The sequence below is a fragment of the Labrus mixtus genome, chromosome 11 (genome assembly GCF_963584025.1).
Source record: "Labrus mixtus chromosome 11, fLabMix1.1, whole genome shotgun sequence".
Lineage (NCBI taxonomy): Eukaryota > Metazoa > Chordata > Actinopteri > Labriformes > Labridae > Labrus > Labrus mixtus.
This window is the reverse complement of record NC_083622.1, coordinates 29542836-29555202: the sequence shown is the minus strand read 5'-3', so window position 1 is coordinate 29555202 and position 12367 is coordinate 29542836. Positions and strand designations below refer to the sequence as shown.

General features: G+C 38.6%; 1 protein-coding gene across 4 annotated transcripts in view; it reads right to left on the bottom strand.

Annotated features, from left to right (window-relative positions):
- zfpm2a (zinc finger protein, FOG family member 2a) overlaps positions 1–12367 on the bottom strand; it is a 106300-nt gene that overhangs the window by 38904 nt on the left and 55029 nt on the right. For 3 of the 4 annotated variants that reach the window (XM_061051233.1, XM_061051235.1, XM_061051236.1), the window contains one exon: positions 1532–1643. In XM_061051233.1, coding sequence (XP_060907216.1) covers positions 1532–1643 — 112 coding nt within the window. The remainder of the gene's footprint in view (positions 1–1531; positions 1644–12367) is intronic. The other variant, XM_061051234.1, reaches the window with a different exon arrangement.

Genomic DNA, 12367 nt, shown 5'->3' with positions numbered 1-12367 from the left:
GATTAAAATTAATTCAACATCCTCTCTGTTATCATTTATCATCAGTTGGCAAGCGTGTGAAGAATCTTGTGAAGGATTTACTGTAATGAACTTACACAGTACAACATAGAACGACTCTCACAAGGGGCTGTTGGAGATAATATTGTGTTTAATTTAATAAGGTCAAACTGGAATTGACAGACAAAGGAACTGTCAGAGATACACAGCTGAGGTGATGATGCTGCTTATGCTGTACTTGATGCTATCTTGAGGAAACTTGTATGAACAGTGGCAAAGAAAATTCTCTGGACTTAAAAAAGTAAAAAAAAAAAAACGGTTTTGGCCTTTTTTGTTTCATGCAGTCAGTCTCCCCGCAAAAAGATTAGAAGATTTTAAAGAAGTGCATAATCTTCTTTAACAGCTTATCAAAACTTTAATGATTTGGTGATAAAGAGCACAAAGTTAAGTAGCCGGTTAAGAGGATAACTCCCCAGTGCAGTCTAGTGATTAGTAGATGAGAATTGGAAGACTGAAAATCCGGGTTGCAAATCCTACTCCTGCCACTTATTCACTATAAGAGAGAAGAAGCTCCATTTCAGCTTTGGGGGTATTGTCACGGGGTAATCATTTTTTGAAAAGTGATAAATAGAGCCTTTTTCCTTCACCCTTTGGAATCCCAAACACATCTTTATTTACGTATTTATTTTGCTCTGTCTCTCTGGTTGAAACCCGTCAAGACCCAATTACAGCTGCAGAAGCCTTGTGCTTTCATGAGAAGTGACACTACAGACCGAAGTGTCAGGGCTGTGTACAGTTTAAGCATCATCCCATACAATTTGCAACAAAGAAGGCTTGATTCAGATCCTACAGATCCATGTTAGGCTGTTTTAATGAGGGTTTTCTGAACAATGCAGCAGAATGAGGAGTGTACTATGGCGGTGGGTCATTTTTCCTTTAAGGATCATAGTAGAAAAATATTTTCTGACAGATATCTAGGGTTTCTTTCAACATATACACAAAAATCTATATCTGGTTTAAGGCTTGTATGATTTTTTTCTGATTTAATAGAGATATACAGCTCAGCCTTAAGTCAATTAGTGAGGGAACAAATGAAGCAGAATGGCAAACCCATCTTCACTTGTGCTTTGCTCGCTATCTGCACTGAGATAGAGATTCACTTAGTTTAAAAGAGAAAACGGGTGCATTAATTACCTCAGAAATCTAAAGACCATTAACTTTGTGTGTCAAGTGATGTTTCTCAGTTCCTTATCAGAATTTTAGTGATAAAAATGACTCTTTGGAGTTAAACCAATATGGTGTAGGAGTGTGTGCATGCATGTCTTGTGTGTCCCTGTAGCTGAGTATATGCAATCATTTGTGCATTTTGACTTTGAGAGGCAAGGAGAGCAAGAAAAAGAGGTGAAAAAGACAGACGGAGACAAAGAAAGGCAGGAGTAGAGTGGATGGAGAATTGTCAGTGTCTTTGCAGTGGTGCTGTGGTGTGGTGCGTTACGCTGCAGAGAGATAACAGGATGCCGCGCTGCTTGCTTACCTTTGCTGTACACCACACAGTTGTTTTTGTTGTCTTCTGCTCCCTGCCAAGTCACATCCAACAGCCACCTGGGGCCTGCGCTCAGCACAACCGGGACCGTGCTCTTCGTCTTCTGGACGGGGACAGATAACAAATACTAATCATTTGTTTATTTTGGTGATTAAAAAAATATTAATAACCACTGAGTTTTGGTCCTCAGCTGCTATGAAGAGCCATAAACAGATCATTTTAAATACTTTACAGTGATCACCTTTAGTCTCCTCAAAACAATTCTTTACATTGCTGGGAAGATTTCAGAATTAGGGCAGGTTTTATTTGTTTGTCAGTGTGTATAGACAATGGCTGCTCAGTGGTTTGATTGGTGACAAATGATTGGAGGAGCCGGAATTTCATCAAAAGGTGGAATGGTTGTTCAGGGTTTTATCCAATGATTCAGCATTAGAGATCCTGGATTAAAAATCAAATCTAAGGTGTTTCAGATGCCCAAAAAAAGTTCAAAAAGATGGTGACTATCAGAAAGAAGGAAACAAGTGTTCAGTCTTCACTTAGGGCATATTGTACCTTGCTATTGCTAGAATCTCACTATTTTCTGAATCAGGCAGGAAATAATTTAAAGAATCATTATCCATTTCAAAGGGTGATTGAAGTTACAGTTTATTTTTTAATATGCCAGAAAAAAATAATTCTTAATGTGACGGGTCATTTTTCCTCGAATGTGGAATTTAATTTCTCAGAAAAACAAAATAAAACAGGGTGTCCAGCTTCTACCATAACAGATTCATACAAAAAAAGAAATGTATATATATATATATATTAGGGGTGGGAATCACCAGAGTGAATACTCAAGACACGATGAATTTTAAACATTTTGCAATATGCTGAGAATAACGATACAATATATTGCGATTAAGCTTTTTTAACTGCATATTATGTCCACTACACTAAACTGAATCAAGAACTGTTTTGTCAAATAAGAAGAAATTCTCAGTCTATTCATGTCACTTCAGTCTTTTTATTTCTACACAATGGGAGTCAAAACCACAGACAGACCAACACTGGGATGAAAGTAAAACCCTGTAAAAGGCTGCATGCACCTCATAATCTGAACTGTTAGAATTTCAGTCTACTCAAACTTTAACATGAATTTATAACAATGCAATGTGTTCAAAATGAATTGTACAACCCCTTCAGCAGTTCAAAATCTAAAAAATCTAAAATATCACAATAAAAATATTGATACTTGAGACGATATAATATCACCCCCCAAATATGGCAATAACATGCTGTATTGCTTTTTTCCCCACCTCTAATATATATATATATATATATGTATGTATATATATATATATGTATATATATATATATATGTATATATATATATATATATATATATATATACTATATTTATATTTAAATCTCTCCTTTCATCATATCAGTTACTGTAGTGTTCTGTTTGATTTCATGTTCCTGTTCTTTTTCTTTGAATCCTGCAAAATCATTTGTTGGAGGTGTTGTGTTCTGGGTGGGGTGGGGGAGGTTAGCAACATCTCAGACAGCTGGGTTTAGTGGCCGATTACTCAAAGACAAAATGTCAGTTTTTCAAGGCCATAACTCCTGAATCCCGGTGCCCTTTCTTCGTTAGGATGTTACCGAAATAGTTCAGCAGAGAGAAAATGGGTTAGGGCACAAACTCGACACTTAATTTATTTTTCCATCTGAGGCAGGCAGTGAGAGAACACTGTCCATCTGCCTAATGCAACAGAAAAACTAGTCCCTCTCTTGCTTTTCACTTATTTCTCTCTCTTTTTTTAATCCTCAGAAGGAAACAACCTTCAAGGATAAATGCAAATGTCACTTGATCATGTTAGAGGTCTGAAACGGCACAGATATGCAAGAGAGATGAGCACTGTGCTCCCACAATGTGCTTGCATGCTCTCTCTCTCCTCTTCCTCAACCTTCTCCTCCTCATCCACCTGCCCATTTCTCTTTCCATGAACTCTATCTATTCTGAGGCTTGAGGACAAACTGTTTTTTAGGATTACTATTTTGAAATAGGAAATCCAACTCAGTTAGATGAACAGACAAAAACACACATTTCTAAATAGATGTGTGTGTGTGTGTGTGTGTGTGTGTGTGTGTGTGTGTGTGTGTGTGTGTTTGTGTGTGTGTTTGTGTGTGTGTGTGTGCAAGTGTGTCTTAAAGGGGTCTGTTTTTCCCTCTTAAACTACATTTTGGCAAACTACACAGCCAAAACTGATCAAACACAGAACATAAAATTTAGTCTGCTGATATTCTTATTCCTTCTCCTGGCCTCTTCTTATCCTGTATTGGCAGAAGATGACAGAGAGGAGACCTCTGTAATTTAAGTCATCCTCGATTTCACATTTCAAATTAGCTTCACAATAAAGTCTTCTATCTGGTAAACCTGAAAATCTCACACCCCTGTCAAAGGAGCAGAGCAGACTGGCCGATTGTTGCTCGGACAACTATCTGAAATGGGAATCAGATTAACCCTTCCTTAGATCTCCAGACTGGAGCCATCTCTTATTCAGCAGTGTGAGGCCTCTCTGCGGTCCCTCAGAGCCTCTGGGAATTCATGATATTCCAGCTGCTCTTAATGTAGCCAATAGGGACAAAAGCTGCATTAACTGAACATCTCCGCACTGCCAAATGTCATAAAAAAATGGTTTGTTTTTTATTGCTGAGATAAAATCGTATCACTCTTATAACTCTGCTTGTTATGTATTATTTTGATTCAGTAGTTCAGTAGTATTTTCTTTTTGCTTCCCTTTGTTAGAAACAGAGCAGCAACAACCCGTGACAGTTCCATTATACATCTATTGTGACAATAGCGGCCTATGTGCTTTGTAAGCATGCTGCAAGTATCAGCCGTCACAAAGACAATGAAATGCAGAAGAGCAACTGCGCCAAACATACTTTGGATTAAGACACGGTGGCGTCACTGCAGCAAGGAGCGTCTGCAAATGCAAATGAAAACATTTATACCACCAGATAAGTTGGCCTAATTGGTCGAGGTCAGAAAGAAATGCAGATTGACAGGCAGAAAATATGGGAAGCATTAAATGAATTGTCTTTTTAGAAAAAAAAGTACAATCACTAAACCGTCTACAAACATATTAAATTCAATTTTTATTTGAATTCTTAGTATAATAAAAAACGTATTCGGTATTCTACATAGTTAGTAAAATATAAAATAACACATTTGTATTTGTTTTTCTTTATAGAGCTACTGTGTTTAATATCAGTTTACAGTTTAATCTGACATCCCTGTCAGAGCTTGTAGATGCCCTCTGGACTTCCTGTCTATGTACTGTGTTATGGATAATCCACCCTCTGCTTTCACTCCAGTGGTTTCAATACTCTCCCGGTATTTTTTTTCTCTGAGCTCTGTTACCGTTCCTCGTGTAAGAGATACAGTGACCAAAACAGTGTAGTCAGCGAGGAAGTGATTACAAACTGATGCTCCAAATTCGCTATAAAATGAAAATCAATATTTCCACAAGTTGCTGCAACATAAAAGATAACCTTCATTGATTTTTCTAGACTTAGGCCTCTGTGATAAAATCTAATATAAATTTTCAGCCACACGGATTTGGATCAGAGCGGGGCAGGGGATGAACGATAAGTTCCGTGCACATCCCTCAGAGTTGGATTTTTCCCCCTCCCTTACCTCTTCCAAGGCAGGGCTGTGCTATTTATAATTGGCCCTGTGTGAGCAAAAGCTTCTATCAGGAATCTGTTCTAATTTTTATTACTGAGAAGCTAAAGCCTGTTCCAGATAATTTGGAAATTTCAGGGGAATTGTGATAGAGCTGATGGCACAGCCGGACTGACTCTAGAAAGGAGCTAACCTGTAATAGCCTCTGTGGCTGCGCTGATTAAATGTTGCCATAGATGAAAGACCTGCCATCACCGCAATAAATTAACCAATCACACAAATCCCAAGTCGCTACTAATCCCTCCTTGATACCATGATCCTCTGATCAGCTGAAGGAGGTGAAGAAGAAAGTGGCTTGTGACACTCAGCCTTCCTCTAACTCCCTGCTTTCCTGTGTAAACAACGAGCTAATGATATCAGGTTTGACCATTTCACCACTACCGGCTACTCTTAACCTGCTCCATGGTCGGACCAGGTGAAATCGATACAAACCTTGGTGGGAATGCTTATTCCCTTCATGTTTTTTTTGCTTTCCACCAAGGTCACTAACTGCTCTGTATCCGTCGTGATTTCACAGCTGCAGGATTTAGACAACTGAGAGTTCAAAACCACTTTGTCTGAATTCATTCATTGGCTTTGAACATCTACTTTCAACACCCACTCGCTATGAAGAAATTCCATTTAAAACAAAAACACCAATCAAAATATTACAGTAGGAACTGCTTTTGAGTTGCGCTGTTTATTTCTTTTAACCAGTAAAACACATTCACTGGAATGATCAGAAAACATTTTCCTTACCAACATTACTTATACCCATTGTAATTTCTTTAAACTGCAATGTCCTTTTCAGATGATACTAGCAGTATAAATATAAAAAACAGGCTTATGTAAGTGTTATGTCAAGTTTATATGTTCTCTGTTTCTAACATGGGAGTGAGGATAAAGGATTTGTACCTGTTTTACCAGTCAGTTTACAGCAGACAGCACCCTCACACCTTGATAACGTCCTTTGCAATTAGTTGTTCACTGCGATGAAACAAATTGCATGTGGTCAACTGGAAATTTCATTAAGGAAGATTTTCCTCTAGCCCTCGTTATCGCTCAGTGTATTAATATTTTCTTAGCCTCGAGGATGGATGGGTTGCAAAGGTCTTTTTTGTTGAATAAAATGGCCATAGCCAACCTCGCTGTCTGTGTCCTTCCTCTTCAATACATGCTTAGAAAAAGAGCAGAAAGAGCAGTATATATGTTTAGTTAGGGGCTGCATATTTTTAATTGCACCCTAAATCCGCTTTTTGGTCAACATCCTACATAAACTGGGAAATACCATATTTCTATGTCTGTTTTTTTGTTATTTTGAACCCCTCTAAATGGCTGCTTACATCTGCTGAAATTAAACGATCACTACATACCACTTTCATTCCTTTTCTTCCTCCTCTTTCCTCTCTCTAAAGCTATAGCCTCTGCTATTGGGAGACTAAATAACAGATATATGCAGGAATTGCACACTAATTCCTTTCAGAGATAGATCTTGGCTGGTGCCCTGTCATAAATCAGAGAATTTCGATATGAAATGAGGCAAGCTGCTCTAATCATTTCTGCATTTCAAATTGGATCACTGGCTCAATCGCTTGGCTTTTAAACTGCTTGCCTAAGAGCAAATGTGAGGTGGGAGATAATTCAGCTGAAATCTCTGCCTGCTCTGTGCGGCAGTTAGTTTACTGCTTGAGTGCAAGAGAATGCTTTTTTCTTCCCTTAGCCCATCTTTCCCTTTTCAACTTTGTTAAATTGACTTTTCATTTTAAAATCGATTAAACCGAGAGTCACTGCTGTTCCCGGGAATCTTTAAAGGGACACCCATAACTGTGCGCATGTGCCTTTATTTGACAACTGCTATCATCGCAACATTATGGGGAATAAATATTTCCTCATTTAAATCACCTTTTATCCTGCTGACTGGGCCATAAGCATCAAAGTTGATGTGCATTAGCTATTACTCATTTCACTGAAGTGAAATGCTAACAGTGACAGTATTTATATTTACTATGGGTGGCTTTGCATGACTAGTGTATGTTTCTTTTTTTGTGTTCCCAGCAGTAATAGGGCAGATTAGTGATTGGCTGCTCTGGTTCTTGATTAAGAGCTATGCTTATTTAACAACATCACATTTAGAAAGAAAGGATATCGGTTTTCCATTTTTCTAAATTATTTTTGTAATGAATTTGCTGCTTCTAAATCAGGCAAGAGAAGAAAAGAGATCCAGAAGAAGAATGCACTCTATCCATACCTCATTCTTTAAGACCTTTAGGCACTTTGTGGTACTCCAACTCTAAAGCCCAACAGTTCAGGGTAAGCTCGACCTGCCCTGAAGACAAGAATCCCCTTTCCTCTCTCATCCGAGCAGTCTTTTTTCTAATATTTGTACATCACCCACACCACTCAGAACCTTTAAATCAATCTTATTCACTCCCTTACCCCAGCCCTTCAGCATCATACAACAATACTTTCTTTGTTATGGATAATGTTTAATAAAACATCAAATGCATGTGTCCTTCTAAAACTTTGGAAAATGTGTTTGTCCTTAGAACTATTTGAAGTTGTAAACAAGAAAAAGCTGGATTTGAATAGATATGCTCCAGGCCCTAATCATGTCTTAGAGGTGTATGGACTCACATGTACTTTTTGTGTTAAACTTTGGTCAGGGGACAGAACAGCCCTGTCGCTTCACTACTCTGTTTAAATTACTAAAAATTTCCACTTTGAATTCAATTGGGAAGGACTTGTTTGATCTTTTGCATGTAAGTTAGGACTGAGTCCTGGAGCAGCATGAAACTGTGTGAGGGAACATAATAGGGAACCCAGAGCCAGTAATGTTCACCTGTATGGATATTACCATGGCCCCTGGGGGTCAAGGTAGCAGGTGGCATATTCTCTGGACAGATCAGCTCTTTCACCGTCAGGAATAAACATATGGGTTGGGAATTTCTTCAAAAAAAAAAGAAAGAAAGAAAGAAAGAAAAAAAGAATGGGAACTCAGAAGTCAATCAGTCTAAATCCCTGCTCTTGTAACCACATGCAGGATATAAGTCAGAGGTAGTAAATAAAGACAAATAATAACAAAGCGAGCATGATGTTGAATAAAGTCCCAGACTTTAGATAAACCTGTGTGCCCTCCTGTAGGTATTGGATTCTAATAACTTTCAACTACCCTCTTTCTGGTGGAATTGGACATTTCATGTTGCATTAGAGTAGCATTCCGTCAATGTGAGTTCATATTTGAGATGATTATATTTAGTCTGTGCATCAAAACTCACAGAATCTAGCATTTATTGTACTAATTACATTAAACATAGCACAAGAACAAATCTAAAAGCCTGTCTTTTCTCTTAGACAAAGAGAAGAAGTACATAAATTGTAACGCAAATGTAACTTTTTTCTAATGAAGACCAGTGTGAACAAAGGTATCTTGGAATTGCACTCCACCTGATTCATTTTGCTGCAGTGTTCAATAGTTTGATCCACTGCTGCACTTCAGAGAAATGGGGTCTTACTAAATCCCTCGTAAAAGACCAACAATATTTACAACGAGTAAAGTAAATAAGATAAAGATGGTGAACTTGCCCCTCACTAAATGCATTAGACGTGAACTCTCTTATCAGAGTCTCAGCACACGGACTGTTAAAAGATGGGTTTCTGAGCTGGAAATGGTCTTTGTTACCCAATTAGTTTGCAGACGACCCCTTGGTATAATATTCCTGCTTTGACTGCTTCATTCACATCCATCTAATGAGGCGCTGCTGGACCACCAGGGAGGGTATGGACACTGTCCAGACCTTTATCTCCTCCTGCACCTATCAGCTTTCTTATCTTCAATGCTAACCTTTTTTGTCAAAAGACTTGCATTTTTCTGCTTGGTTGTTCATCCGTCCAGAGTCATTTTGACAGGGCTTTGTCTAAGGTAGGCCCAGAGCCAAATAGGCTGAGCATCAGAGGGCTAAGGCCAGAACCAGGGACAGCAAGGACTTATCAAGGTCTACCAGCAGGGGTTTGCCTCCCTGTAGGGTGGCTGTCCTTCTTTCTCTGAAGGAAGCAAAGGGAGCAAAGACTCTGTGGTTCCCCACTTCCCATGCCAATGGGACCAAAAGGGAAAAAGGGAAGGAAAATTGCTGAATTTCTAAGAGTGACTATTTCAGTGTATAAAGCTCTTTGCTGTAAGCAACATACAGGGATGACTCACGCTTTATAGCTGTAGACTTCCTTCAAAAGGGATGATTAGGACAACAGCTTTATATAAAATCCCAGCTGGTAAAGTCAAACTTCTATAGCTACCACCACTGGCTTTTTGCTGGATTACCATGAGGACTCAGGGGCTTACAAATAGAAACAATAAAGGATTGATTGATATCTTGAGAAATGTGGCCTTGATTTAACTTTTAAAATAGTTTCTCTAGTCATGGTTAACCTTTAAAGCACCATTTGTTAATGGCAACTGTATCCTTGGCATGTTTGCAGAAAGCATGTAGCCATACAGTGAGCACAAAGCAAATCTGTGCTTATCAGGGGACCTGTAGTATCAGATTGAGTAGTTGTGATATAAGGACAGAAAATGTCAGGTTCACTTGTGGATCAAGTCAACCATGCATTATCTCTCAAACAGTAGAGTTGGCTGTGACCACCATACTGCAGCACTGACTGATTGAGTGCTTCACTATGTAGAGCTGTTGGAGGCAATGAGTTTCTGCCATGCTCACGAAAACTTTGAAAGAGGCTTGGTGCCTAAATGTAAATAGCAAAAAACATCAATGTCATAACTATTAAAAAAGCCCAGCTTCATAGGGTTACTTCAATAGACTTTGCTTGGATGACTTAATAAAAAAACATGAAAACCATTGATAATGCCATAGATAGATATATGGACACCACTGAGAAAGAGAAAGCATGCCAGATAATTTCCATTTTACCAATCTGAAGAGACCCAAGCCCAGATATTGGTTTAAACCCAAGAAATAATTGATGCATGCAATCACAAATTGGTTCCCCGCCTAAAATTTGGGCCCATTATTTCATTAGACGAAGCCACATTCTTTGTGCCAAAATTATTTCTGTGTCCAAAATAGAAATTCAAATCCTGTTAGTCTTGATAAAGTGTGCTGTTTTCAAACAGGTTCAGAGACAATGTTACTTAAAGATAGAAGGCAGAGGCCACCTTTCAATGCAAATATTAATCAAAACATTTGGACTTCAAATTGTTGACTTTTGACTTTTCATTTTAACAGTTTGTTTGTTTGTTTTGTACATTTGCATTCAAATTCTAGGCTGTGTGTTTCAGTGTGTATCATTTAGCAGCTATGCTACACAGAGGTCCTATCCTGGGGTGCCTTCTTGCATATGTAATTGGATGTTACTGTAAATAATTGCCTGGGCATGTGCCAGTGTGATGATGGTGATGATTTGCGTGTTTGTGTGTATATGTTGTCCATGTGTGACTGTGTGTAGAGTATGTGTGTATCATCCTCTGTGTGAGTATGTGTGTGTGTGTGTGTGTGTGTGTGTGTGTGTGTGTGTGTGTGTGTGTGTGTGTGTGTGTGTGTGTGTGTGTGTGTGTGCGCGAGCGCATCTGCCCCATCCGTACTCCACTCTCAAGTCCCACTGATTCTCCTTTCCAGCCATGTTGAATCCTCTTTTCCTTATCAGGCGAGCCCAGGCCTGCATCAGGCTCTCCTTGCTATGACAGAGGCTACAACAATAGGCCTGCGATACCGCTGCTTAGCGCTGCGTTTCGGAGGGGAAACCTGCCACGGGCGCAGATTAACTACAACACACACACACACAAAATAGATTGCAGCCTACAAAACAAAACATTTTTCAGAATGCCTCCTCTTGATTAATGAAGCAATGACAAGAAGAAAAATATAATTTCTGAAACAGAAAAATCTGCCACCACTTGTTAAAGTTTAGGGGTAGCTAACAATAAACATATTGGAGGGAGAGGGTGGGCAAAAGGGGTGAGATAAATGGCTTGAGTGATGGGCTGAATAATTTTTGGAGCATTTTTTGGTTGCACAAGCCTTATTCCTATCCTTGTACTAAAATACACAATAATCGCACTCCATCAGTTGACAGCCTCTGCCTCTCTCTGTCCCAGGTGAAAATTAGGACAGTATCTTGACATTTTTGCTCTTCTGTAGTCTACAAGCTAAAGCTCTCTGTTCGCGGCCAAAACCAGCTCTGTGTGTACGCATACAATAAGGCACAAGCACATGTTCTTCTACACAAACACAGACACTACTGTGTTACCTAAAACACAAGCAATTAAATCAAAGGGGGATTTATTGGCTTCGTTCTCACGTGTATTTTTATAAAAAATATAAAGTATACGAATCTTTAGCCCTACTTAAATGATTTAAGACCAGAAGAATCAGTTATGGATTCCTTCGTTTTAATAATATTTTTTGAAAGAAATAATTACAAATATCCAAAATGAAACACAGCATGAGTAGAAAAAAACCCCACAATATTATTGTTTCTGACTTGTGATTTAAGGGTTGTATTGTAATACAGTGATAAGACCAAATAGTTTTTTTTTTGTTGTTAATTGTTAGAGTTACTGATTACTTTTATACTCGTTTACATTTCAAATTTGATATGATACAACTAGGCCTTCAATAAATATATCTAGTTTACAACTAGTTTGTAAAGATAGAAGACAAGATATCTATTGTCATCATATGTCATATGCATTACAATTACTATGTAATTTGCACAAGGCTCTGGAAACACATTAAGACCAGAACTGTATTCAAACCAGACTCATTACAGTGCACCTTAACTAAGCCCCAGTAATTAGCATTGGTAAGGCATTGTACAAGAGGCGGCAACACCCTCATCAACACACATTTACAACTGAGCTCTAAATCTGCTTCTCATTAATAGCTTGCCTCACAATCAATTATTAACACCTACAATGAAAGCAAAGCTCACCAGTGCCAGGCCTCTTACTCCAGGCAAACTATGGGCAGCCCTCTTCTCTTGGTTCTGTCCGGCATAGGTAATTACCACTTTTAAAGACACCTGCTACTCAATAGCATCGACCCAGACTGTTAATTTAGCCCCTCGATTGCAGCCATTTATGTCTGAGTGTCACTATTAATTTACAT